At 40.1% G+C, this 26,595-nt stretch overlaps 1 protein-coding gene across 1 annotated transcript; it reads right to left on the reverse strand.

Annotated features, from left to right (window-relative positions):
* Positions 1-4,099: 4,099 nt before the first annotated feature.
* Positions 4,100-26,388, reverse strand: ttc9.L (tetratricopeptide repeat domain 9 L homeolog; the record flags this gene model as incomplete). The annotated part of the gene is given in 4 exon segments (NM_001135229.1): positions 4,100-4,214; positions 4,267-8,142; positions 9,365-9,547; positions 26,008-26,388. Coding segments are annotated over 3 exon segments (543 nt in total). The 3' UTR covers positions 4,100-4,214; positions 4,267-8,062.
* Between the last annotated feature and the right edge of the window lie 207 nt (positions 26,389-26,595).

A 26,595-nucleotide genomic window follows, 5' to 3' on the forward strand; every position in this document is an offset into this window, starting at 1 on the left:
GGGATATTAAATTCCATTCTGTATTATAAAGGAATTCTACCCCCCCATGAAGTAGTGCACACCATTACTATATGATATACAGTACCTCTTCTAGTTATGGCATGTAAGAGGTTGGGGCAGTGCAGTGGATATCAGTTCATGCACAATTTCAGTACATGTATCTTTGAAAAACTGATCCCCTGACAAATGCAATTATTTAGGGAAGCTGTCATTTCCTTCTAGTGAACTGGGCAAAATATCATTGGAATTCACCTATATATATACAGTATATATATATATATATATCTGTCTCCTAGCAATCAGCCAGCACGTTTAGAAACTATAGAGAAAGATTTAGGCATATATAACCCCTCTGTTTGATTGCTGGCTTGCCAACATCCATACTGGCATGCTGCATAGTCATATAGATTCTTAGAGAATTCAGCTTTTTTTATCCATGAAATATCTGTAGGAAACAAGCGCTCTCTCGATTTGTGACTCATCAGATTTGAGTCGGTACTTTCTATTCACTTTAGGCAATGCAGCAGCTCTGTGATGGCTTCTTAAGGTCCGGGGAGCGCTGTCTTGCCGCAGTACTTCTGTTTAATAATAAAACAGTATTAGCCACAGGATGGCATTAACATCGAGGCTTAAAATCATTAAAGGGCTTATAAATTGGAGCACAAAGCCCGGGGTTGGAAGCTAACACTAATTACTGGTGGAGCAGCAAATTTAAGTCTCCGTTTGAAATGGGAATGAAAAATGAAAGTCAAATCGTTTTGTTGATCTTCTGCTAAATATTTATTCATTTAAAGGGGTATTTGTGTATCATTTGTGACTCTACAGCATGCAGATGGCAGATTCCCAGCTTGGCAGGTGGCATCTCTGCATTGCCTGGTCCTTGCAGGTGCATTCTTGGGTTGGCAAGGCATAACCATACAACAGACCATCTCATCTCCTAGGGAAGAGAGGACCCTGGAGGACTGTTGTATGGTTCCACCTTGCCTCAGTGTCTTCTTTGTCTGTAGCTGTAAGCTAGCGTGGGAGAGGGAATGCGGGTGACAGTTAGGGTGCAGGTCATCACTGGTGACGGGGGCCCTGAAAATATATCCTGCTGGGGGGAGGGGGCTGGCTAAGTCACATAACACTTTCCAGGTCTCAAAAGGGTGTCACTGAAACCAGCAGCCAAAAATCTTTTGCTCTCTGAGGCTACAGTGCTATTTTATTTATTACTTTCTATTAAGCCTCTCTCCTATTCATCTTTCACTGCCTGGTTGCTAAAATCATTTGGATCCTAGCAACCAGGTAGTAAAAATTCCAAACTGGAGAGCTGCTGAAAAAAAAGTTACGTTTAAAATGACAAAAAACAATAAATGAAGACCAACCGCAACTTGACTGTCTATCACCATATGAGAAGTAAATTTAAAGGTGAAATACCTCTTTATGACCCAAACTGGGCACAAACATAGGCCTGTCAGAAGAGCAGGAAGCTAATGGCATTACAGTGTCATAACTAGGATTGCACAGGGCTGGGTGCAGGATTTGGAACCCAGGCCCCCCTCCAAGGGCATATCATATACAATCGCACCTAGTTGGGGGCCAACTATGGGAAGCCCTTTCTTATCTCCTGAGTCTGAAAGAAGGGGAAGGCAGGCAGATAAGGTTCCCCTCCCCCATGCCTCTTCTGCCTACCCTTAGTTCTGGCTATAATTGAACCCTTGGTAGTTGCACCACTGTGGTTTTATCCCTTCCATTTAATGCTATTTACTATGTTCTTCACAATATTTAGATCTAGGAGCAGATCACCAAAATAAATAAATGAACACGTCAGATGATTATACAGGTATGGGATCAGTTATCCGGAAACCCGTTATCCAGAAAGCTCCGGATTACAGGAAGGCCATCGCCCCTAGAATCCATTTTAATCAAGTAACTAGAATTTTTTTTTTTAAATGATGTCCTTTTTCTCTTTAATAATAATAATACAGTACCTTGTATTTGATCCCAACTAAGATATAATTAATCCTTATTGGAGACAATTGGTTTTATTTAATGTTTAAAGTGATTTTAAGTAGAATTAATATATGGATATCCAAATTATGGAAATATCGCTTATCCGGAAAACCTCAGGTGCCGGGTATTCTGGATAACAGGTCCCATACCTGTACCTATATGCAATGTAGTTACTAATAAAACAGCACCCAGTTTCCCATGGCACCAAAACATCATTGTGCTAATGTAATGTTAGAAGCAGATCTTGGATAGAATAATGTAGAAGCTCTCTGGGTAATTGTCTGTGTCCCTCTGTTTATCACACTTAGCAGCATAGGAAAAGATTGGAAGCTTTCCACAGTGGGGTTCATGGTGCCTGCATTGTTTTATTAATGATATCTTTGCATACATAGGCTTTGATATGAAATACATCGTAAATAGTATAGGTCATTTATTCATTAGTGTCAACTTACAGAACATTTCATATATTAAATCCTATATATTTAATTATAAACAATAAAAAAGAAAAACACCAACTGTAACGTTACTGTTGTCAGACATACTGTAAGTGTAGTTAAAGGATGGAGAGATGAGTGAGGCAGCCAGCGTATAGCTTGCCTTTCCAGTCTGCTCAGGAATAAAAACAATTGCACATTATATGTACCTGCAGTACGAGGGCATAGTTTATTGTGCATAGAGAATATTGTCTCTGCACATAATCACATTCACATTTATACATGGGTTGGGGTTGCCATACAGCATCGATTAAAGTAAAACTATATACCCTCCATTGATGGAAAATTAATCAGAATATGTATTATTAGGAAGTAGCTATATGCAAGCAATAACACTGCCCCTATCTTTGTGCATGTATATGAATGGAATTCCTGCGCACAAAGCTATACCCTCATAATATACAATATACAAAGTGGTCCAGGTAGATATCCAGGTAGCTGTTTGAATGAGAGACTAGAGATAAATAGGAGTGGCCTGAATAGAAAGCTAAATAATAATAATAAGTAATAATATCAGATGTTTTTGGCTGCCGGGGAAGGGGTGGGGCAGTGACCCCAATTCAAAAACGATAACAAAAGAAAATAAAGACTGAATGAAAAGTATAGAACATTCTATAATCTATAACAGTGATCCCCAACCAGTAGCTCGTGAGCAACATGTTGCTCTCCAACCCCTTGGATGTTGCTCCCAGTGGCCTCAAAGCAGATGATTATTTTTGAATTCCAGGCTTGGAGGCAAGTTTTGGTTTCATAAAAACCAGGTGCACTGCAAACAGATCCTCAATGTAGGTTGACAATTCGCATAGGGGCTACTAAATGGCCAATCACAGCACTTATTTGGCACCCCAAGAACATTTTTCATGCTTGTGTTGCTCCCCAACTCCTTTTACTTCTAAATGTTGCTCACGGGTTCAAAAGGTTGGGGATCCCTGATCTATAACATACTAAGGGGCAGATTTATCAAAATGTGAGTTTAGCTCTTAATAAATAAAAACTCACCGTTCAATTCATTCCTATGGGGTTTTTAGAACCGTATTTACCGATGGGTGAAAGTTAGAACTCACCATCTGATAAATACGTTTCTATATACTGTATCCCATAAGAAAGAATGGAAAGCAGGCGAGTTTTTATTTATTAGGCTCTAAACTCACATTTTGATAAATCTGCCTCTAAAGGTTAATGTAAAGGTGAACTACACCTCTAAAGAAAAAAAGCAAATGGAATATAATCCCTGTAAACAAAGATGTGTATATCCTGTTCAAAGGCCCAAACATTTTGCTCTGTTAGTTAGTCTTCTTTCTTAAAATAGGAGCATCTTGTGTTACGTTATTTCATCCTCGTATTGCACAGACACCAGTCAAAGCTGCATAAATACACGTGGCAGTACAGGCAAGCAAGTGTATAATACAGCAACATATGTAGTTTGTGCAGGGGCCCCCAGTACTGACCCAAAAGGGACAGCTTTTATAGCCAAACATCCAGCACTTGGTTCTCATATCTTTATTAAGGGCCATTAACAGGGCCACTGTTAGCAAGATCCTGCTACATCTAATTAAAAAAATACTTCACTTAAACTCACCTAAGGCAAAGTGACATGTTAGAGGCCGGAACTATTTTTTTTTTGTACTACGTTTTGGCATAATGCTGAAATGCATTATTGGGATGACAGATACAATATATATATATATATATATATATATATATATATATATATATATATATATATATATATATATATATATATATATATATATATATATATATATATATATATATATATTTATTTATTTATTTTAATTTTATTTATAACATTTGGGGACATAAATGCCTTTTGTTGTGTGTAATATGAGTGCAATAAACAGGCCTTGCGCTAGGCATACATTGTTTTAATTAAGAAATACCTATGGTTTATGGCTAAAAAGGGCAAATGAAAGTAATTTCTTACATAGTCCTTACATAGTAACATCCTCGAATTTCCTGGCTCTTCTGAACAGTAGAAAGAGAAGATTATTCATCAAATCAACATTGCACCATGCCCTCTGCATAATGAACTGCTCCTTATCTGTAAACTAGAGACAAGCACAACAATAAAGCTATGGCCACACTGGGCCGATTCTCAGCCTGCGGATAATCACAGGCCCGAGAATCAGCCCCTGTGCTTGGCTCTGTGTGGAGACACAGAAGAGAGCTTATTTTTTTTATTGAAAAACAAATTAAGAATATATGAATTTATTTTTAAATTAAAAGAACAGGCTTGATACATTTTTTTAACGTATATTTTATTTATTGTACTCGTGTTAAAGAAGGGGCTTGCCTTTTTAAGGCGCTAACAAAAAAACATCATCTATAATGGAAAACCTGCAGTCAACATTTTATTTATTGGGGGTAAGGGGGAAGCACCCTAATCAAATACAGAAGAATGTTTAATATTTAAAGGGCCAGTATAGCTTTATCTATTATGAGTGCATATTTTTTTGCCTTCACTAATCTGCAGCAGGTTTTTAAGTGGGCTAGACACAAAATTCCTTATTTACTCTCAGAAACCTCCAATTGTGTTATAATCCCACGGCAAGAGCCATAAAGTGCATGGCCTAGCAACTGAGAGACATAGTATGATGTCAAAGTGGCTCTTGCCCAGCCAAAAGAGAACCCTCTATAGTAGGGACTTTTAAGGTTTTCTCATAGCATAGCTTTGAAGGTACAGTGGCCCTTTAACACCCTTAAGGTTTTCTGTACCCAAAGGAGGAAGATTTGGGTGCAGCTAAAATAGAATTTATCCCTTTTAAAGAATAAAAAAAAGCACTGGCAAATTCACAAATAATCATTTCTCACATTTAACATTTATATATATATATATGTCTATATAGAGAGTGATCTGTAAATGATACAATATGCTCTTTTGTATAACAGTAAAGTGTTCTGAAGCATTACAGCACCATAAACCTTAGAGGTACAAACCAATACAGCCATTCTGCTAACCAAGGAAATATAATAAGCGTTCCGTGAGAACTCCAGCTATAAAAAAATACAAGGAAAGTCCTGTGCCTCTCTCGCTCTCTGTTATATTTATCATCTCTGCATTGTAAAAAGATCACATCTGAAAACAGCGCCAGGCCTATCTTTAGTAAAGCACAAGCAATTGTTGATTGATTACAGCTCCCAGCATTCCGCAGACAGAATATGGCGCCTACCGGGGAATGGTAATTCTATAATATTGGGAGATCGGCTCTCCTGTAATGAAGCATCGACACCCTTTCAGATTCACAGCCTTGCAATTCACAGCTTCCACCACACGGCACAGAGATGCACTTTCAATGGCAAATGGAATCGTAGTTTTATAAGCAGAAAAATCAGCATTGCACGGCCTCAGCTCCATCCACCCTTTCACGTATATAAATGGCTCGATGCAAGATCAAAAAGGTTAGACAGGTGACGAAGAAACAAAAAACAATATTTTCATTCCAGACAACTGACACAAAGACATACTAAGGAGAACCGAGCGCCATGCATTTGTTCAGCTTCCCACCACTCCAGTCCGACCTGCTGTCTATAAAGGAAAACACAAAACCAAAATACAGGTACTTCCATCCAAAGACGCTCTTTGCACTAGCCTGTATTTGTGCTCGGTGCCTTTGCATCCGTCCCACTTCCTATTCCGAATACAGCCCACGTTTTCCTATTGACACAGGTGAACACTGAAGCAACTGCCACTTTAATCTGGTGGTGACTCCATGATTGTCTCTGTGGACTGTGACAATAAGTGCAGCAAACTTGTGGCAAACACCAGAAATGATGCCATCCCAAATTTCTGCGCAACTGCAAAACACTTGTGAACTGGGCACAGCTGCATCAGAGGCAACTTCCCCCTTGTGGCCAAAATAATGTTGGAACTGTGTAGAAAAATGCTGCATTATTTGTCATAAAAAACATGGCAAATTGCATCCAAAATTGCACTTCACTGCGCAGAAACCTCTGATTTCCTCATGTAGGCCAAAAACCCTGGCTTCTGATAAAACACACCTTATCCGCTATATATATATATAACATATAGACAGGATTTAAAACTTTAAATTAGTACAAATCAAAGTTCTGGCCAAACAAACAAGGGCAACATAACCCCTTCTACAACTGTGATTTCTTCACACCCCCTACAGAAAATCCCCATGTTGACACAGGCAAGTCAAAGGGTCAGTATTATGTTAACAGGTAGTATTTCTCTATGCCTGAATGGCAGTGTATTAAACCATTATAAATAGGACTGTATAGACCTATACATACCCAACAGTGTCTCTTTTGGCTATTTCTTTTAGTGATGCACTTTCCAAAGCTGAGCAGGTTTGCTGCATCTGGCACCTCTGTATGAGAACCTTCAGTAACAACTATATCTCTTAACAAGGTGTGTAGTTAGTATGGCACATGGCCCAGAAAGAAAGGTCTACAAATGTTGCCGTTTGTTATGATTTAAATCTCAAGCATAAAAAAATACACAGGTATTTAGATAACAAAACTGTTCTCAATGAATAGGCTGCCAGACTGATGTTAGTGCCATGGGTTAAAGGACTGTAAGGGAGGTCAACATAGCTTTGGATTTGCAGGTATAGGGGTGGGAGAGAGAGATGTTTATAATATATTATGTTTGCCCCCCTCCTAGTAGGGTTGCCACCTGGCCGGTATTTTACCGGCCTGGCCAGTAAAAATTATGGTTGATCCCAGTATTATTAATAGGGAAAAAAGATAAATATATAGGAAGGCCGGTATTTTTTTCAGAAAAGATGGCAACCCTACCTCCTAGAGAGTCATAGGTACGATCACTCCATATACTGGAATTACTTAAGTCACTGTCTGGGATGTTAACGAGTCAAGTGGCAAGTTATGCAAGGAATCAATGCCATGGTGTATACAGACAGAACCCTCGTCACTTTCACTGCATCAGGTTTATAATCCCCTGTGATCTGCCAAGGTGGTGATTATACCTCTGGGTACAGAGCAAAAAGAGGAATTGGCAAGACAGCATTGCACAACCCTATACCTATGAATATAATTAGAAATAAGATTGAATCTGGCTAAATTGGTGTTTGGAACTGCAGAGCTGCAGCTGCTACTGAACTACAATTCCCATCATTCCCTGTCATAGTTCAGTGGCAGCTGATTGTCCAAACCTGGTTTGGAGGGGTATCCATTACAAACAAGTCCCATTCAATGTCAACAGTAAGAGCCATAATCCATTAAAAAAAATAAAAAGACATTGTGTACAAGAATATGAAGCCAGTGACCCGTTTAACCCCATCGCTGGGTGCAAACTAATGGCAGAGCGCTTTGCAAGAACACATGGGATGATGTCAGTCTTTGTGTCGGCATGACTGTGGTTCAGTATTGAGAGATTCCAGTTCCTTTGTGTCTCCTGATCCTTCTCTAATCAGAGCTCTAGGGCACTTAAGCAGAGATGCATCCAAAGCTGGGTCAGTTCTTTTCTTAAAGCGCAAAAAAAAAGGTCAATGAGAAATAAATCACGACCCACTCAGCTTGTAGTGAGGAAACAGTGGCACAATCCCTTCTTATAGTGAAGTGGTCCTTTTCTATGACAGCTCCTTCTCTCTCTGAGTGCTTCTGCTAAGCTTCATCTCAGCCAGTTGGATGTACCTGATCACATTGGTGTCTGGAGAAACACACACATATATAGATACAGTAAGAGACCTTAACAAAAAAGTAATATCACATGTGCAGAGCTGCCATCACTAATTATGGGATGCCATACTAATAACTTACCAGGGCCCCCCTGGGGTCGCCAACTGGGTCCACTGGACAGCCTCTGCCACAGGGCCCCAAACTGGAGTACCCCCTGTACCCACCACCCCCATGGTGACCCTACACAAGTGGATGTTTTACTGCTTCCTGAGACATGTCATGGAAAAATCTCTTGAAGCAAAGCACATGAGAAGTACGTTACTTAGCTTCAAACGTCTTTGTAATGGAAAGCAGTATCTCTCTGGCCCTTGCTATTCTCTGCACTGCTGGTTCTGTCTCTTGAAACAGTGTACACGAGGTCAGCGTTGCATGCTGCTTTTGTTTATCCACTGGCTTCTGCTAGAGATTGTTTCAGAATTCAGAACCAGCAGTGCAGGGAACAGAAAATAAGAGGCACATACTGTTTTTAATTAGAAATGACATTTACAAAACCACTGAAAATGTATATGAATATATATTGGAAATGTGCTTACAATTATATTTCCTTTCAATAGGTAAAAATATATTTTTGGGTTAACATCCCGTTTAACAATCCTGCAGGCATATAGGGTTTTGAATTACTGTAGACCGAATGCTCTGTTACAAAGCTAGAATCTCAGCCATAAAGCATGACAGAGCTGCTGTTATGTAGAATTTTGAATTACTGTAGACTGAATGCTCTGTTACAAACCTATAATCTCAGCCATAAAGCTTTTCTAGAAAGACTGTCGCCTCTCTTATTCTGTGTGTGTGGGACTATGATTATATATGAAGAGGAGTCGGCAGGTTTGTTTTCACAATAGGTCAAGGATCGTTTCAGATACTAAAGCAAGTTAGCAAACACCATGAAGCCAAATCAGGACTTTGACTCCACAGACTACATACTTATGCAGGAGAGGAATGACAGTCATGTCAGTCCAAATGAATGCCTTTCTTTTTATGACATCACGGGCCCTTTAACATATTCTGTAGTGTGAATCAGATGTAGCAGTTCTTTGCTGTTAGCAAAGAAAATCTGATCTCTGTGCACTTCTACTTGTGTATCCCTGTAAATATCTAGCAATTATAGTACAAATTTTGTTTTATAATTGCCCCAAGCTCCATTTATCTCAAAAAGCTGTAGTGTTGCAACTGAGCCAGGAGGCTTATGGTACCTGTTGGCTGTCGGCTCTTGGCTTCCTTCAAGTAGTGCAAAGCTTTGTCATAGTCTCCCAGGTGGTAGAAGGCCACGCCGGATCTGTACAGGGCCTTGAAATTCTCCCCTTCCTTCTTAAGGACTTTCAGGCAGTACTCCTTCACCCGCTCGTAATTCACCAGCTCCGCTTGCAGTAGGCATGCTACTTGACAGATGGGAGAGAGACAGGATTAACCATACGAATGACACAGACATGACCTTAGTCCTTATCAATTTTTACAGCAAGCTATTATATATATATATATATATATATATATATATATATATATTTAAAATGGCATTTGCACATCATGTCAACTGAAAGTGCTGGGTGGAGCCGTAGCATGTGGCACTTAAGTTTTATCAAAAGCACGGAAAAATGGCCTTTTAACCCCTTGGTGGAAGACCCCAAAACCACATCGTTTAACTACCGCACAAGTGGTTATATATTTCATTCGATTTAAAAACTACTACACTATATTGTGTTTGCATTTCTTTCTTGTGTCTACCCTGAGCTTTTAGCGCTGGTATATCTTCAATTGAAGAAAAGGTTGTTTGCACTTAAGTTTTAGCTGACCAATGAAGAATTGCACCTCCGAAACGATAACTGCTCTCCCAGCTAGGAGTGTAGGGAATTTGGGTACCTGTACTTCCAATCCACCCACCCTTATTTTCAACATGGAATTGCCTTAAAGCAAAAAGAAAAGAAAACATAATTCTAAGCAATTTTGCAATATGCACTCATTACACTTTTTCGATGGTTTTTAAGTTATTTGTATATGTATTACTAGTAAAAGCAGTGTTTTAAGACAAGGAAGCTGATTAAAAGACCTGACTTTCCTGGGGAACTAAGACTTTTGCAACATTGTTTAAAAAGTAACAACCGGGAGTTGAGCAAATGCTGCTTTCAATTGGAATTGTTGTTCACTAAATCACTTAAAAATGACTGAAAATGTTTAATGCCAATATTTTGGAAAGTTGCTTGGAATTATGTTTTCTTTTATTCGGCAAACTTATTTTTGGAGTTGACTTGCCCTTTAAGAGTGTGCCCAAGGTATCAGATTTTCCAGTGGGTCCTAGGAGACCCAGTTCTACACTCTATGTCTGTTTAGGTACATAACTATCATGAAACGTAGGCCCAGATTGGCAATCAGTGGGTTCTGGCAAATTCCAGAGGGGCTGCTGTAAGATGCCATAGACAGTCACTATTTAGTGGGCTGGTGGGGCTCTGTGTACTTGAAATGCCAGGTCCTATTTTGTATCCCAGTCCAGATCTAATGAAGCCCCCAATCTCCTGCACAGAGGCAGTAACCCCAAGGGATGTTTTATTATAGTATCCCCAAAGTAAGGGTAAGTTTGGCTTGATCCAAAAAAGCCTCAAGCCCCTAATATTGCTAATAATGATGCATGTAGATCTATCGACTTCATTTATATCACAAATGTATCAATTTATTGGAAAATGATAGGGATGCACCGAATCCAATATTTTGGATTCGGCCAAACCCCCGAATCCTTCATAAAAGATTTGGCCGAATACCGAACTGATCCTAATTTGCATATGCAAATTAGGAGTGGTAAGGGGGGAAACATTTTTTACTTCATTTTGTGAGAAAAAGTCATGTGATTTCCCTCCCCACCCCTAATTTGCATATGCAAATTCTGATTCGGTTCAGCTGGGCAGAAGGATTCGGCCAAATCTGAATCCTGCTGAAAAAGACCGAAGCCTGGATTCGGTGCATCCCTAGAAAATTACAAAAAAAACTTTTTTCCTCCACGACACGATTACATTTTACTGTACTCGCACGTGAGGTTTGGTATATGTCTGCACAGCAAGTCGCTTTGGTGACAATCCAAATCCCCAGACTGAGATAAAAGCTAGGCTGAAGCTGGACAGATAGCAAGGTCTATTTATATTCACTTTAATACGCTATCGTTTCTCTCAGATCAGCACAAAGTTATTACCGGTACCTAGCATTACTGTGGCTGCTTATTACTTCAGTGGGCACTTAGCCGCACCATGGTTTTCTGGGTAAGCAATGTGTAATTACACAAGGATACGAGGAGCCTCTGCTTCATGTTTACTTTCCTGTCACATTCCAAATAACAGGATTCAGCTCACATTCAGGCCAGCCTGTCATTACATAGTATTATGGTGCCTGACAAAATGTGGTGGGTTCACAACAGACACATCTTTCCCTCCCCATGATGGCATTATCCTAAATATACGTTCAGCCCACTGCTACACACCAGTCTCACACACTGCGGCTGGTAAACTGGGAACAAATCCACTTTTTACGCTTTTTCTTCATTTACTGCATGGGTTTTTGCTTTGTTCCTATTGGTTGATCTAAATTGTAAAGTGTAGTATTAGATTGCATCACATAAAGTCACAGTATCATAATATTAATGGGTTATTTATCAAAGGTCGAATTTTAAAGTAATGTGAATTTTTTTTAAACTCTAAAAACATTTGATTTTATTCAGAATTCGAATGGTATTTATGAAAAAATTGGAACATCTAATATTTGATTGAATAGTCACGACCCAAAAACTGGAAACGAATTCTGAATCGAGTTTTTGCGAGTAAATTCTTTGTGCAACATATATTTTTTTTTTTTTTTGACGCGTATCATTTTCTTCTCCCATTGGAGTCTATGGGGTGTCATTTTCAAAGCGAAACTTGGCAAAAATTTGGCTCATTACTACTATTAACATCTTTAAATAGTTCAAGGGATCTCTGCCATTGACTTCTACATGAACTCAGGTTTTAGTTGGAGAGTAGTCAAATTAGAATTTTGAAGGGTCTGACTGTAAAAATTTCGAGTTAGAAATTCCCCAGCTTGAATTCAAACTCGAATGTGAGATTTATTACAGAGAATTCTAACCTTAGTAAGGGGAGAGACACACACGGGAATATTCGGGGAGACTTAGTCGCCCTTCCTGCCAGCTAGAATCTAAATTGCCGGCGGGATGGCACTCTGAGCATTGCCTGATGAGGAAACTTCAGGCGACTTCGGAAAAGGAAGCGTCCTAGTGCCATCCCTCCGGCAATTTAGATTCTAGCCAGCGGGAAGGCTTTTCAGGGAGATTAGTCGCCCGAAGAACAGACGATTAGTCGCCGGGTGACTAGATCTCCCCGAATCTTCCCGTGTGTCTCTGCACTAAATCTACCCCTAAATGTATATATGATCATGCAGCCTCTTCCCTAACTGTATATACAAATACAGATATCTACAAACAGCTTTTCCACAGCACTAAAGAAAGGCTGTAGGCCTGTAGCCATATAAGTGTATATGAAACACAGGTATGGGATATCCGGAAACTTGTTATCCAGAAAGCTCCGGATTACATGTGTTGCTTCAGTTTTTCAAAATTGCTTGAAGTTTCCTCTAGAGGCAACTTCAAGCTGTTTTGGGAGACTGAAGCAACAGTTGGTGGTTTTACCACCAGAGATTCACATTATTGCCTATGGGAAAGCTTTTACCGGAGATTAGTCTCCCGAGGAAGCAGAGATTTATAGCTGGTGATTAATCTCCTGGTGTACCATGCTCTTAGCGGACATGTTTGTAGAAGTGCTGGCATGACTAAAGGAAAGCTTTTTGATGCAGGCAAATATAGTGTACTGCAAGGGGCATGAGAAATTCAGTTGAAGTATGGGTTTGGTTCCCCTTGTCCTTTAACTATCAATTTTGTTGCCCACCTGCCAAACTGGATTACACATGCGAGGCAAAATGCTGTGTGTGCCATACAATAATGCAATATACTGATATATCTCAAATCTGAAAAATTCAAATTAGACATTGGATTCAGGATTCATATAGGGAATTCTATATCTCTGCCTGAGCTCTCTAGGAGAATGACTTTGTAAAGAATGGAATGAATTGGGAGGTCTCCCTAGAACCTCTAGAACAAAGGGGTTAGGGTCAAGAATTTCTTAACCCGCACACTACTAATAACCAGTCCTGCTTCAAATGCTGGAGGCAAATTAAGGTTTTCTGCCTTAGGCGGCAGCAAACCCCAGGCACCCCTGACAGTGGAAAGATACCATAAATCTATGCCTTTACAGGTATTCTTGTGTAATAATCACAACTCAGTAGAAAACTCAGATGGTGGCCCTTTAAAGTAAACAACACAATGCATTTTAATGTAAAACATCTCTATATCAGTCTATCTATCTATGCATTGTTCATCTTAGATAAATATTGTTAAGTCGCCACATCTCTTATTATGTCTGAGCTTTGGAGGGGTAATCTGGATTTTACAGAACCTCTAACAGGATAACCGGCATTACCTGAAAGATTAGGCATTGCAATTAGATGGCAACTACTTTATCCCATTTGCCGCAGGAGAGTAATGAACAGTGGCTGATGGGGAGGGAAGCTAATGGCAGCATCACACTGACTGTGCAAAGAACTCTCTCAGGTCCTACTCCACTAATTTCTCTCCTAGCAACCGACTTGCAAGATCTAATGGGGCAGTTAAAGAGCAGGGTGTAAAAGCCAGCCTTGTTATTCGTACACTCGCTCACACACCAGGGGTGTCCTATTTGCCCTGTGTAGGATGGATTACAATCCTGGCTCAGCTTCACAGAACATCAGAAGAGGATACAAACAGAAAAAGTAACCAATAACGACAAAGGCAAATAAATCAGTAGATCAAAAATCTAAATAAGCCAACTGAATAACTCTTGCCTGCAAAACACTAAAATAATATGCATTTCCCCTTTAAAGCCAAGTGTGACAGCATGGAGCACCGAAATGTCCCTGGCTTTTGCATTTTTGCTACCATTTTGCCTTTTGGTAATCCTGACAAAACACTATAATGCAGGAGAAGAATGACAGCATGCAAATATTGTGTTTATAAGTGGTGGAAGATTATCTGTAGTAGGTTGAAAAAGTACACATAACACCCAGACACTGATTATTGCTTGGAAAATTGGAGGGGAATGAAGAATTCTTATTAGAATCTCATTTCTGATTGAGTTGGATTCAGATGAAGGAGTTCCATAGCCAGTCTATGTTACAAATACAATTCTGTTTTTTAATTGCCAGAGACATATTTACTTAAATTGTAAGTTATAGGGAATTACAAAGCGGCAGCCCTGCCACGCTTTATGGCTAAGCGTTTTTCCATCTTTTTCAAAGATCAATCAGGACCACCATGGTCAGAAGTTCTACCTGAAAAGCACTGTTTCAGTAAATCACTCCCTTAAACAAGGTTAATAGTGGCTGATAAAAGAAACAGCTGCACAGCAATTTAAAAACAGAACTGGAGCCCCCAGGCTCTCAAATAGTTTGTTATGGCCCCCTCCCTAGCCACAAGCAACTCTGACCTCTTTAGATGACATCAAAATGATCACCATAATCTGAACATACAGTACGGGTATGGGACCTGTTATACAGAAACCAGTGATCCAGAAAGCTCCGAATTATAGGAAGGCCATCTTCCATAGACTCCATTTTAATCAAAAAAATTCACCTTTTTTAAAAATGATATCCTTTTTCTCTGTAATAATAAAACAGTACCTTGTATTTGATCCCAACTAAGATATAATTAATCCTTATTGGAAACAAATCAATCCTATTGGAGATCCAAATTACAGAAGGAACCCTTATCTGGAAAACACCAGGTCCCGAATATTCTGGATTACGGGCCCTATACGTGTATACTGTATGTTAATGCAATGTAATGTTACAACCAGTAAATATAGAGACAACTAAACAATTATTAGTGTATGGAGTTGGAGCCCTAGGCTGGATAAAACAGTGCCAATCAAGCTAAGGTTGCATCAGCAAAACAACACAATATGATGTCTGACAGTCTGGCACGTATTTAATTCCAGACTGGAAGCGTTCTGTGCCCCATGTTTGCTGACTCACCCCTGCAGCTCCAATGTGCAATGTTCTCTATGAATCCTCCTGTGTATATTCAGTAAATGCCACCAAATTCTATAGGTATCTTCACCTGCTTACTTTGTTACATTAGAAACCTTTGCATTGCATTCTCAGGAACTCCCACTCCCTGCAGACACAAGGTGGTTAGGCAGCCACATGTATTCACGCTGGGAATGTGCTATATACTGAGTAAGCAGATCCAGGCCTGAGATAGCAGCTTCACAATATTTTGTGCACATGGGGTTTATGCGGAGATTTGCACCTATTAATTTAGCAGGGAAGATTTGCTTGTCCCACAACCAGTCTCACATTTTGATAAATCTGCCCCAAAAGCATGTAAATCCACACACATAAAGATGTAAAGCCACACACATAAGCATGTAAAGCCACACACATAATCATGTAAAGCCATACATATAAGCATGTAAGAGAGACATCTCTTTCAGTACCTGCCTTTCATTGCACCGTGTTGCATTTTTATTTATCTCCATGAATGGGCATTGACGTGCAATATTAATGGTACACCCCACAAAAGAAAAAACAGCTAAACATTATTTCTCACTAGGTTTAGTATCCTTTTAAAGACACAGCCCAGCCATTAATATTTAGGGTCGGTTTTACCCTTAGGCGATGCCACACTTTGTTGGGATTGCTTGGTCCTGAGAAATAAACAATGACAGCAAAAATGTCATTTGTTACCATGGGTTCTTGCCCAAGTGCAAATTTGCCCATTGTTTATAAATGAGCAGCAAATGAATTATGTTCAAAGCTACTCCACTCCCAAGAGTTGCAAAACCAGGCACAGACTGAGACTATACTTTAGACAGCCCTGCTGTAAAACAATACTTGGATATCTGGCTTGCACAGTAATACCCTTTGACAAGGACATGTTCTGCTGCCTTTCCCCAGCTTCATATTGGCAATGTTCCTGGGATGGTCCATGCTGCCAACACAGTTTATGCATTTATGGAATATGCCCGCACATACTGCCTCCTTATATCTAAGTGTGAAATCAGATTTTGGCACTGATGACCACTATATGCTGCATGAACACTGTTTCCTAACATTACTAGACCCATTTATGACTTACTTATTTCATTCCATAAGGCATACAGCAAACATGGCAGAGCTGACACTTTTCCTGGAGAAAATAATTACAAATAGCAAACCAATAGGGTAATATAATAGAAGGAACAACAACAAAAAATTGTACCAGCTCTAGTAACCCATAGCAACAAATCAGATGTTTGCATTGAAGCAAACTGGTCATTAAGCAGGTGACCAGTAAATGCTACAAACTTATTGGTTGCTATAAGTTACTAGACCTGCAAACTTTATGACTCAACATACCCGTGCCTCCTTTCATTGATATGAATAGAAGCCACCTGGGTTTTTATCCTGAAAATACGCATTTTAGGGCTAAAAAATGTCAAAGAAGGAGAGAGAAGACCCCACTCATATCAATGACAGGAGGCACAGAGGGCTATTGGGTGTTTCTCTCCTGGCTGCAAATACACTGAAATACTGCGTGTGCCAAGCCTTAGAGCTGAACAGCAAACAATCCTTTCTACTGTTAGCTTGTAATGAGCCTGTGATAAGCTACGTTGAATAGAAACAGAGAGAAAATAATCACTTCAAATGAAATGGAGGGATTTTAGTTTCTTATCAATTAGAAACTAATTGCCACTTCTACCGGGCAGAAGCTTCTCACTATGGTGCATGCCGAGGAGGCTTACTGGAGACAATTTCAAAGTGGATACATCACATAACGCTGAATAACAAACTATTTTATTAAGGATTATAAACTCTTTAACTAAACTCAACCAGTCTAATATAGTAACTATTATTCTATTTGGGAAGAGCTGGCTATATATTAACTGCCATCCTTCCCTGATAGTGATGATCCAATTGGTTCCATTTCCCTTTGGCAAATATTTGCAAGATGCATTAAAGTCAATGGGAGTTTTTTCGCAGTGATCATTTTTGCACTATAACAGATTCATATTTAATCAGATTTTTATCAGAATTTTTCGCCTGGTTTTGAAGCGAAGAATTCTGCTCATTGCTATTTCCTGATAAAAATCTGAAGGCTCATTCAAGTATAAATTGGAAAGATTGAAAAATCCTGTAGAGCAAAAAAATGTTCATAACCTATCGGTATTTTAATGGAATTTTCGTCGATGGAAGATTGACAAGTTGAGGTAATAAGCAACAGAGAGACAGATGACACAAAGGTATTCATTGCTAATTGCCTTTGGTGGAGAAAGGATTTTATACCCTGCTCTATATCCTTACACCACATTGGTCTTGCCTACAGCAGCCATTTGCACCATAAATCACTACCTTACCAACGTTTACATTTCTGTCTGTGCTGCGATTTACAAAGAAAAAAAATCTCATTAGTAAATGAAAATTGACCAAAACGTCTTCATAATAAATTGGCCTATAATCTTCTTAAAGTAGACCTGTCACCCAGATATAAAAAGACATATAATAAAAGTCATTTTCAAATTGAACATGAAACCCAATTTTTTTTATTAAGACATACCTGTTATAAAAGCATTAAAAAAAATCTTAGCTGTCAATCATTTATTGCCTGCCCCTCATCTATGCCTTAGTCATAGAGGTGGGCTGGCAATACTTTCACTTTCCATTATACACTTCGTAGATTCACAGCACTCCTCACTTTCCCCCTCCCTCCTCACCATCTCATTTTGTAGCCTGTGCATGGCATGAGCATCAAGTCCTCCATTCTGGGACATAAACAAGATTTTGGCACAATGTAAAGCTTGGCTTAATAGCAGTGTTTACAAAATGGTGCCTGCCTGCTTGCTGCAACTGTGAATTCCCAGACTAAAGGGTACACAATTTAAATAATTTATATAGCGTAAGTAAAGTTTATTCTGCTCGACTAACTTGATAAAATAGGATTTGGAATTATTTCTTAAGGTGATAGGTCCATTTCATGGACAAGTCTTGTATTCTGCCACATGATGTTACTCTGTAACACTATATTCCTTCCTCTTGGTGCCCTCTACAGTTTCAACCCTTTAGTAACTAATCCCTGACAATGGTGTAGGCTTACATACTACATAAACCTACTCAGACTGTACTTTAGAGTCTATTCCACTTCTAGCAGCAATGTTGCTCACCTGACCCCTTGCTTCTAGTCAATCAGCCCCGCTTCTACATATTTCTTTACTAGGAAAGAACTGGGGTGTAGCAGCAGAAACAACAAACATTGCTATACATGCTGATAGTCTATATGCCGAGAACTTCCCACACCAGTCAGTTGAACTGAAGAAGCTTTCGGATGAGTAGTGAAACATCTTCAATAATTTACTCAGCAAGTCCAGTTTTTTTTAATTACTTATATTATATGTACCATGACCTGGATGAATGCAAATCTTCATAGTCATGCTGATAGAACATTACCACACTGCTTGGGTGCACATATTCAGCTTCTGTAATATGGGGTGCCCTTCACCCCCAAACAATTATTGAACAAAATGAAACTGAAAATGTGCATATATACAGAAATTGAACTGTGGAGACCTTCATGAGGGCCATAAACTAGTTGACAAAATAACTGCCTTGGAATCAGAATGGGCTTGCAGCTTGAATATATTAATGATCAGCTGTTTCAGCTTCCCCAAAGCCCCATGAAAGAGACATGTCTCCCTATTGTAGTAGGCTTAGCACAGAGGTGAAAATGAATACAGCAGTAAAGTATAGAGGCGACTGACTAAAAACACACAGTGACAGCACTAAATCCTACAGTAATTATTCTCTGACAGGCTTAGCGCTGTGCTATTTGTCCTGGAGCTATAAAGTGCAGCAGGATGTCTGTGGGCGGCAGTTTCAACACCTACAAGGAAAAAAAAGTTATTTCTTTTGTGTCCATCTATTGTTATTTATTGCAGTCGGGACCTGTAAAACCATTCTGACATTTAAAATTGAACTAAAATGACATTTTAATTTGACACTTTGCTAAAGGCAGTGTTTAAAAAAGTCCCTGAGCTAAATCAGGAAGAATTATGTCACTCCTCATTCTGGCCCATACCTGGCCTTAGATCCATTAGCAAATAACTGAAGTGAATGACCTGATCTTTCCATGTATGCCCAACATTAGTCCCAGAGCCTATCTATATCAAACATTTTTTCCAAATGTCCCACTATGCCTTGATATCAGTACAGGTATGGGATCCATTATCCACAAACCTGTTATCCAGAAAGCTCATTATTAGGGGATGGCCATCTCCCATAGCCTCCATTTTAATCAAATAATTAAAATTTTTAATAATGATTACCTTTTTCTGTAATAATAAACCTGTACTTTGTACCAGCTAAGATATAATTAATCCTCATTGGAGGCAGAATAATCCTTTTGGGTTTATTAATATTCATATTTTTAATAGACTTAAGGTAAGGAGATCCAAATTACTAGGGATGCAACAAATTCAGGATTCGGTTCAGGATTCGGCCTTTTTCAACAGGATTCGGATTTGGCCAAAACCTTCTGCCAGGCGGAACCGAATCCTATTTTGCATATGCAAATTAGGGGCGGGGAGAGAAATCACGTGACTTTTTGTCAGAAAACAAGAAAGTAAAAAATGTTTTCCCCTTCCCACCCCTAATTTGCAAATTAGGGTTCCCGATTCGGTTCGGTATTCGGCCGAATCTTTCGCAAAGGATTCGGGGGTTCGGCCGAATCCAAAATAGTGGATTCAGTGCATCCCTACAAATTAAGGTGGCCATACACGGGCCGATAAAAGCTGCTGACCAAGTCGTCATGTATAGTGTATAGGGCCCCCCGACGGGCTTCCCCCGATTGAGATCTGGCCGAAAGTCGGCCAGATCTTTATTGGTTGGGACTATAAATCCCGTCGGATTGCGGCCGCATCTGTTCATTGATGCGGTCCCGCAATCCCCCATTACTATTCGTAAGGATCCGATCATTGGGCCCTAGGGCCCATGATCGGATCAGCCCGATATTGCCCACCTCAAGGTGGGCATATCGGGGAGAGATCCGCTCGTTTCTATTCGTGTATGGCCACCTTTACATAAATATCCCTTATCCAGAAAACCCCAGGTCTCGAGCAATCTGGATAACAGGTCCCATACTTGTATATGCCTCAAAAGGACCAAGGTGAACAGAACACTAAAGAACAAAAAACAAACACAAAACTAGATTGTAAACTTTAGTAAGGACCCTCTGATCCTATTTTATTCTTTAACCATTTTTTAAATAATTGTAAGATCCCTGTTTGTTATAAAGTATTGTAAAGTGCTGCATAATAACAAAAGTTAGGCTGACATATAGCATCTCTCTCATATATAATAAGCGTTAGGCTAACAAATTATGTATATGGAACAGTTTATTGTCCAAAGATACAACTAAATAGTATTGTCATTTATAAACCATCACTTGAATGTGAAGTTGTAGCAAAATTATGAGTGAAGAGTGAAAAAAAACTATGATAAACAGACATAAAAAAGAAACAAAGCTTGCTAAACCTATTTCTGGTTGTCAGGAATACAAGTAACTCCTTTACTGTAGTAAAAACCGACTAAAGGGAAAATAATCCCTATTTCATACTTCATTGTCTTTACATGGAGGTTGAGTAAAGCATAATACAGTTCGTCCCTGCCTTTCTTCTATACACCAGCAGTATATATATTATATATATATATATATATATATATATATATATATATATATATATATATATATATATATATATATATATATGGTAAGTGGAAGACGCTATATTGCTAGCCTCATGTGATTAGATCGCCACACTTATATAATAACTCTAAGTCTGGTCCACTTTGAGGTTGTGAGCCATAAAAAGGTCCCTTTAAACACAAACCTACAAATTCTTTGGTTTTTGCTTAGTGGTGCACCTGGTATAAATTATTTATATACACAGTGTCAGGCCTGAGAATTGTGACACAGTACAGCAAATACACACTACAATACATAACAATACACTTTTTCATCCACGCTACAGAATACCTTTAATTTCTGGTTAAATTAATGTGCCCTAGAGACAAACACTTGCTGAAAGTTCAGTCAGCCTACTTTCCCCTATATGGAGACAAAACTATTCCCTTCAGACTTAATATCTAATCAGGGCTCATTCAGATGTTTATAAAGCAGTCTGGAAAACTGGATCAGCACAGAACCACATCAGGCCCTGACGGAATGAAACCCGCAGCCAGCTAGATATAAAGGGCTCTATGTGGACCAACTGCCAGAACATCCATTTGGCACCCCCACTTGGACCCAATACTGTGTGTCCAACTACAGTCAGTCAGAGACATGCAGCAATTGAGCCAGACCAACAATCAGTGTCAGACTGGCCCACCGGGATACCAGGAAAACTCCTGGTGGGCCCAGGTGTTAGTGGGCCCTACAATTGGCCTATTTCATGGTCATTCCCTATTTCTTTATGGGGGGAAATGTTTAATAATGGGAGAATATTGTAAGTATATATAAAAGACTAGGAGAATAAAGTGGTTGAGTGATTAGAGGAGGAATAATAGTTTGGAAAGGTCCACTGTCTAAGGTTTTCTGGTGGGCTCACGGTTTTAGGTTTCCTGGTGGGCCCAAGGTCTAATAGACGCAAAGATTTTTCTTGCCGAACTACAGCTGAATCACCATTCTTGGTATCTGCTGGTCAACCTTTGTTTTGTATACTGTTTGGGCTTTTCTTATTATAGGGTTTAAAAAACTCAGTCTCAAATTAGCAGTTAGATCATAAACACAGAGTGGAGCTACATATTAATTTTGGCAAGCTCAGGAATGAACTCTGGAATGCTGCATGCTCAAGGCAAATACTTTGGTTTTCTTTCCATTGCTGCAGGGAGGTTTTTTACCCTTTAATCACTAGATGATCAAGGTGTAAGGAGACCATCTGGTAGCTGTGCATTCTCATTGGTAAAGTCAATATTTATGTCAGTTTGGGATGGTCAGGGATAAGGAGTCTTTCCATAATTTGGATCAAAATACTTTAAGTTTACTAAAAAATCCTTAAAACATTAATTAAACCCAAGAGGATTGTTTGGCTTCCAATAAGGATTAACTATATCTTAGTTTGGATCAAGTACAAGGTACTGTTTTATTATTACAGAGAAAGTTTTGATTTAATTATTAAAATTGAGTCTCTGGGAAATGATCTTCTCTCATTCGGAGCTTTCTGGATAATGGGTTTCCGGATAAGAGATCCTATATACATTACATGTATACATTACTCGCACTTGCTTAAAATTTTTTAAAAAATTGCTTTTATTGTGCAAAATCTGATTTTGAGCTTGCTAAACCAGGCAACTGGTGGCCCTCCATTAGTATGGTATACATATATTTATTTATTCACAGGGCAGAACAGATTCAACATATAAGCACACTACCTAGCATCAATAAGGGGCAGAAATAAGGAAACAAGTTATTTGAGCCTTTGGCCACCTAAAACAACTCAATAACACTAACATATTTGACGTCCTATTCAATAATGGAAGGTGGAAAATAAAGTTTAAATGAGAGAGCCAAGCACTGTTGGGAGGGTATCTACAAACAGAAAAGACCAATGAAATTTGGAGCTGAAACAGCAGGCGTAATACATTTAATTAATGTTAATGAAGAGTCTTACAAGGCAGTAAGAAAGCTTGTAGTTCAAATGGCACAGTGCTACTACATTATTAAAGTGCACATACTGTGCTGGAAATACTCCCCCGCTCAAGCTACGAACTAGGGGCACCTGAACTCTTGAAAATACCATTTATCTGTTCGGGAGATAGTTTACATTATCCTCTCTGTGAAATGTGAGCTCTGGCCTATACATATTAGCTTTGTTGCCAGTTGAGCTATGATATGTACTTGCTTATCCGATAGCAAATGACAGCTTTGATGGGTACAGATTTAAGGGGTGCAGTATCCCTCAGATTATTATTTTGTCATCCGACAATGCAAAATGAGGTTTGGGTCTCCAAAAGTTTCTGCTTGTTAAAGTGTGATGGTTATAGTGGTATTATGTGCCATTTATCTTGTGCATCGCAATACTTACTTCAGATAACTGTAATGACATGTCCATCTGGACCTACTTATACAAGAGCCCCAGTTAAAATCTATCTGATGGAAGCCCTGTATATTTCTGTTTAAATGGAACAGTTACCGTTATCTCTAATTCTACAAAATACAAACAGGGATCCATACATGGGCTGGCTATACATGGGCTGATAAAATCTGGCCATACATGGGCTGATAAAAGCTGCTAACTCGGCCCTCCAGAGACCAAGTTGGCAATTTAGTGGCCATTATATGAGCGGACAGCCTGCTGGACAGATATCTGGGCAGAAATGTCCTAGATATATAAAGGATGAGTTTGAAAGTCCCACTGAGGACAACATCAGCATGTTAAAAGGAGTGGTTCACCGGTAATTTATAGAATGGTAATTTCTAAGTAACTTTCCAATTGGTTGTCATTATTTATTTTTGTAAAGTTCTTAAATTATTTGCCTTCTTTCTTCTGACACTTTCCAGCTTTCAAATGGAAGTCACTTACCCCATCTAAAACACAAAAGCACTGTAGGGCTAAACATTTATTGTTATTGCTACTTGGTCCTTTCCTATTCATATTCCAGTCTCTTATTCAAATCAATGCATGGTTGCTATGATAATTTGGACCCTAGCTACCAGATTGCTGAAACTGCAAACTGGAGAGCTGCTGAATAAAAAGCTAAATAACTCAAAAACCACAGATAAAAAACCATGAAAACCAAATACAAATTGTCTCAGAATCACTACAACAGGGGTCCCCAACCACCAGGCCACGGACAGTCCTGAACTTGGCCGCCGAACAATGAACGCGGTCTGACGAATTTGACACTGGCGCACCCAAATTGGCGTGCCCAAATTGGACGTCGACCCCTCCCGACCCCGGGGGGGTTGTCATTGCTGGAGTCATTATAACTGTTATTTATTAAAGAATTACATTATTGTACAGTAACATTTGGAATGAAACAGGACAAGTTAAAAGGCATAATTAACATGGCTAGTTATATTCATATACATCTTGGAGCTGCTACTGTCCATTATACCAAAGTGAATTGCTGAACCAATAACATTCCCAGCTGCCTTAAGAACGTGGGACAAAGTAATATGATGCTGTTTATTTACTATTTCATTCATCAGAGACCCCCCCCAGGTAACAAAAAGGTCATATCAGTCCAAGAACATCCAGCCATAAAGAAGCACCTGTTCACAAGCTGGTGCCTCCCAGTTGCAGGAATTTAATTGGTATCTTGTTTAAAGTGAATTATCTGGTGCCAACAAGTCCGGCTGTTATTCCAAATATAGGGGCTTGTATAGTGGGTAAGGAGGGATCACTGAGCTGCTTTAGATTCACAGGGAAAATTGAGCAGATCCTCAGGGGACAGTTAGTGGCACCACATGCCCAGCTGCCACTGGCAATGCCAAGATACAGTATGTACTGCCAACTACCATTCAAGGTACAGGGAAGGTTTTCCACAACTGCCAGTGCCAAGGTGCTTATTGCCCAGCTGCCACTCAAAGAACAGTAGATTTCTTGGCAGTGCCAACAAGTTTATTAGCCCGCTGACTGCACAATAATGTGAAAAACCCATGTATTGAGAACGGAAAGGTACTTCTGACTCTAACTGCCATGATGCCAGCTCTTCTGCCCAATCATTTACACTGCATTACAGACAAAAAGGCAAGCTTAGCAACTGAGGGGGCTTGGAATTGTGCTGGAGCTCAGCAGGTTAGAAGATGATGGTAGGGCTGCAGAGAAGAGGTGGATTACCATTACTTTAACGGTAACATTAACTGGCAGTCATGCACCTGATAAAGAAGTAAACCACATTGGTGGGGCAGGGTATATAACTGTGAGACTGATCCAGTTAGTCAGACTGAACTGGCACCCAATCACGGACCTTCCTTCTAATAATTCAGGATTATCTAATCCAATTTCGTAAATTAAGGTCCAACTGATTCCCGTAGACAACAGAGGCTCCAATGTCTCTTGGAAGAGCGTAACTTGGTCTGAGCAAACTGCATAGCAACTGGCACAAATAAAACATTGGCGTGCATGAGGCCATTTGGTTGGCAGCCGAATCCTTGTGACATTGGGCCATTCCCTTCAGCAAGTCATGGGCAGCAAAACTAGTGGAATTGGGGCACAGCTATTGGCTGAATCTAATGCTGCCTCCTAGTCTTATTATAATCTGTTATTGCTACAAAGGCTCAGACAGAGTTGCATTTAGTTCTATACATTTAGGAATGTGACACATGCTAGGGCTGAATAATGTTCAATGGAAATGCTGCCCTATACCCTGCACATCTGGCCACTTTATACCATGTACAGACACCAGGCAGCTCTCAGGCACATATTACTGTAGGCAGGGGCATAACTATAAAGTAAGCAGATAGCCAGGTTTCTGATGGGCCCCTAAAATCTAGTGACTGTGGGGCCATGAGTGCAGGTGGCAGTTAGTACAAGAGACACATGGGCATCTCATCCTCTATATACGGCAGTGACACTTGGGCATCTCATCCTCTCTATATGACAGTGAGACGGCCACAGTGAGATTTGCCCCGGTGCCCAGGCAGTGACCAGACTGAGCCAATCGCTGAGCTCCCCCCACCCTGTTGCCCGTTACAAACATGGTCATCGCTCACACACGCAGTCACCGTGCCCTCATCACCCACCTGCCAGGCTGTTGTAACAATCCACTTCTATGTTCTCCACCGCCATTCTCTGCTCGTCCGTGAGTCTGCCCGGCTGAGTTGCGCCTGTAGCAGCAGGATTGTCCCCATCATCCCCGGGCAGTCCCTTCAGCTCCAGCAGCGCCCGGTGGTACTTGCCGATGGCCTCTCGGTACTTCTTGTCTTTGCAGCACTGCGCCCCCTGGCTCTTGAAGTCCAGAGATCTGTGAATGAGCTGCCCCGGGTCCCTTCGGAAGCCTGCGGTCACGCTGCCCCGCTCCATGGCTGTCAGTGGGAGGAGGAAGGATACATGATGTGTCTGTCAGCGGGAGGAGGAGGAAGGATACACGCTGTGCCTCGGCGGATGAGCCCGGTGCTCGCTGCAGACTGGGAGCGCAGTCGATAAATCAGCAAAAGGCGAATCCGTCTGCAAACAAAGCGGAGACAGTTCCCTCCTCCTTCTCCCAGCGCAGCCCCTTCCTGAGCTGTTAAAGGGACACACACTGCCTCAATCTCATAGGACGAGCCTGCGCCCGTCTCAAAACTGCCGCCCTCCAGCTGTTGATGCGCTACAACTTGCTGCAGATTGCT

Source organism: Xenopus laevis, chromosome 8L, assembly GCF_017654675.1.
Source record: "Xenopus laevis strain J_2021 chromosome 8L, Xenopus_laevis_v10.1, whole genome shotgun sequence".
NCBI classification, from domain to species: domain Eukaryota; kingdom Metazoa; phylum Chordata; class Amphibia; order Anura; family Pipidae; genus Xenopus; species Xenopus laevis.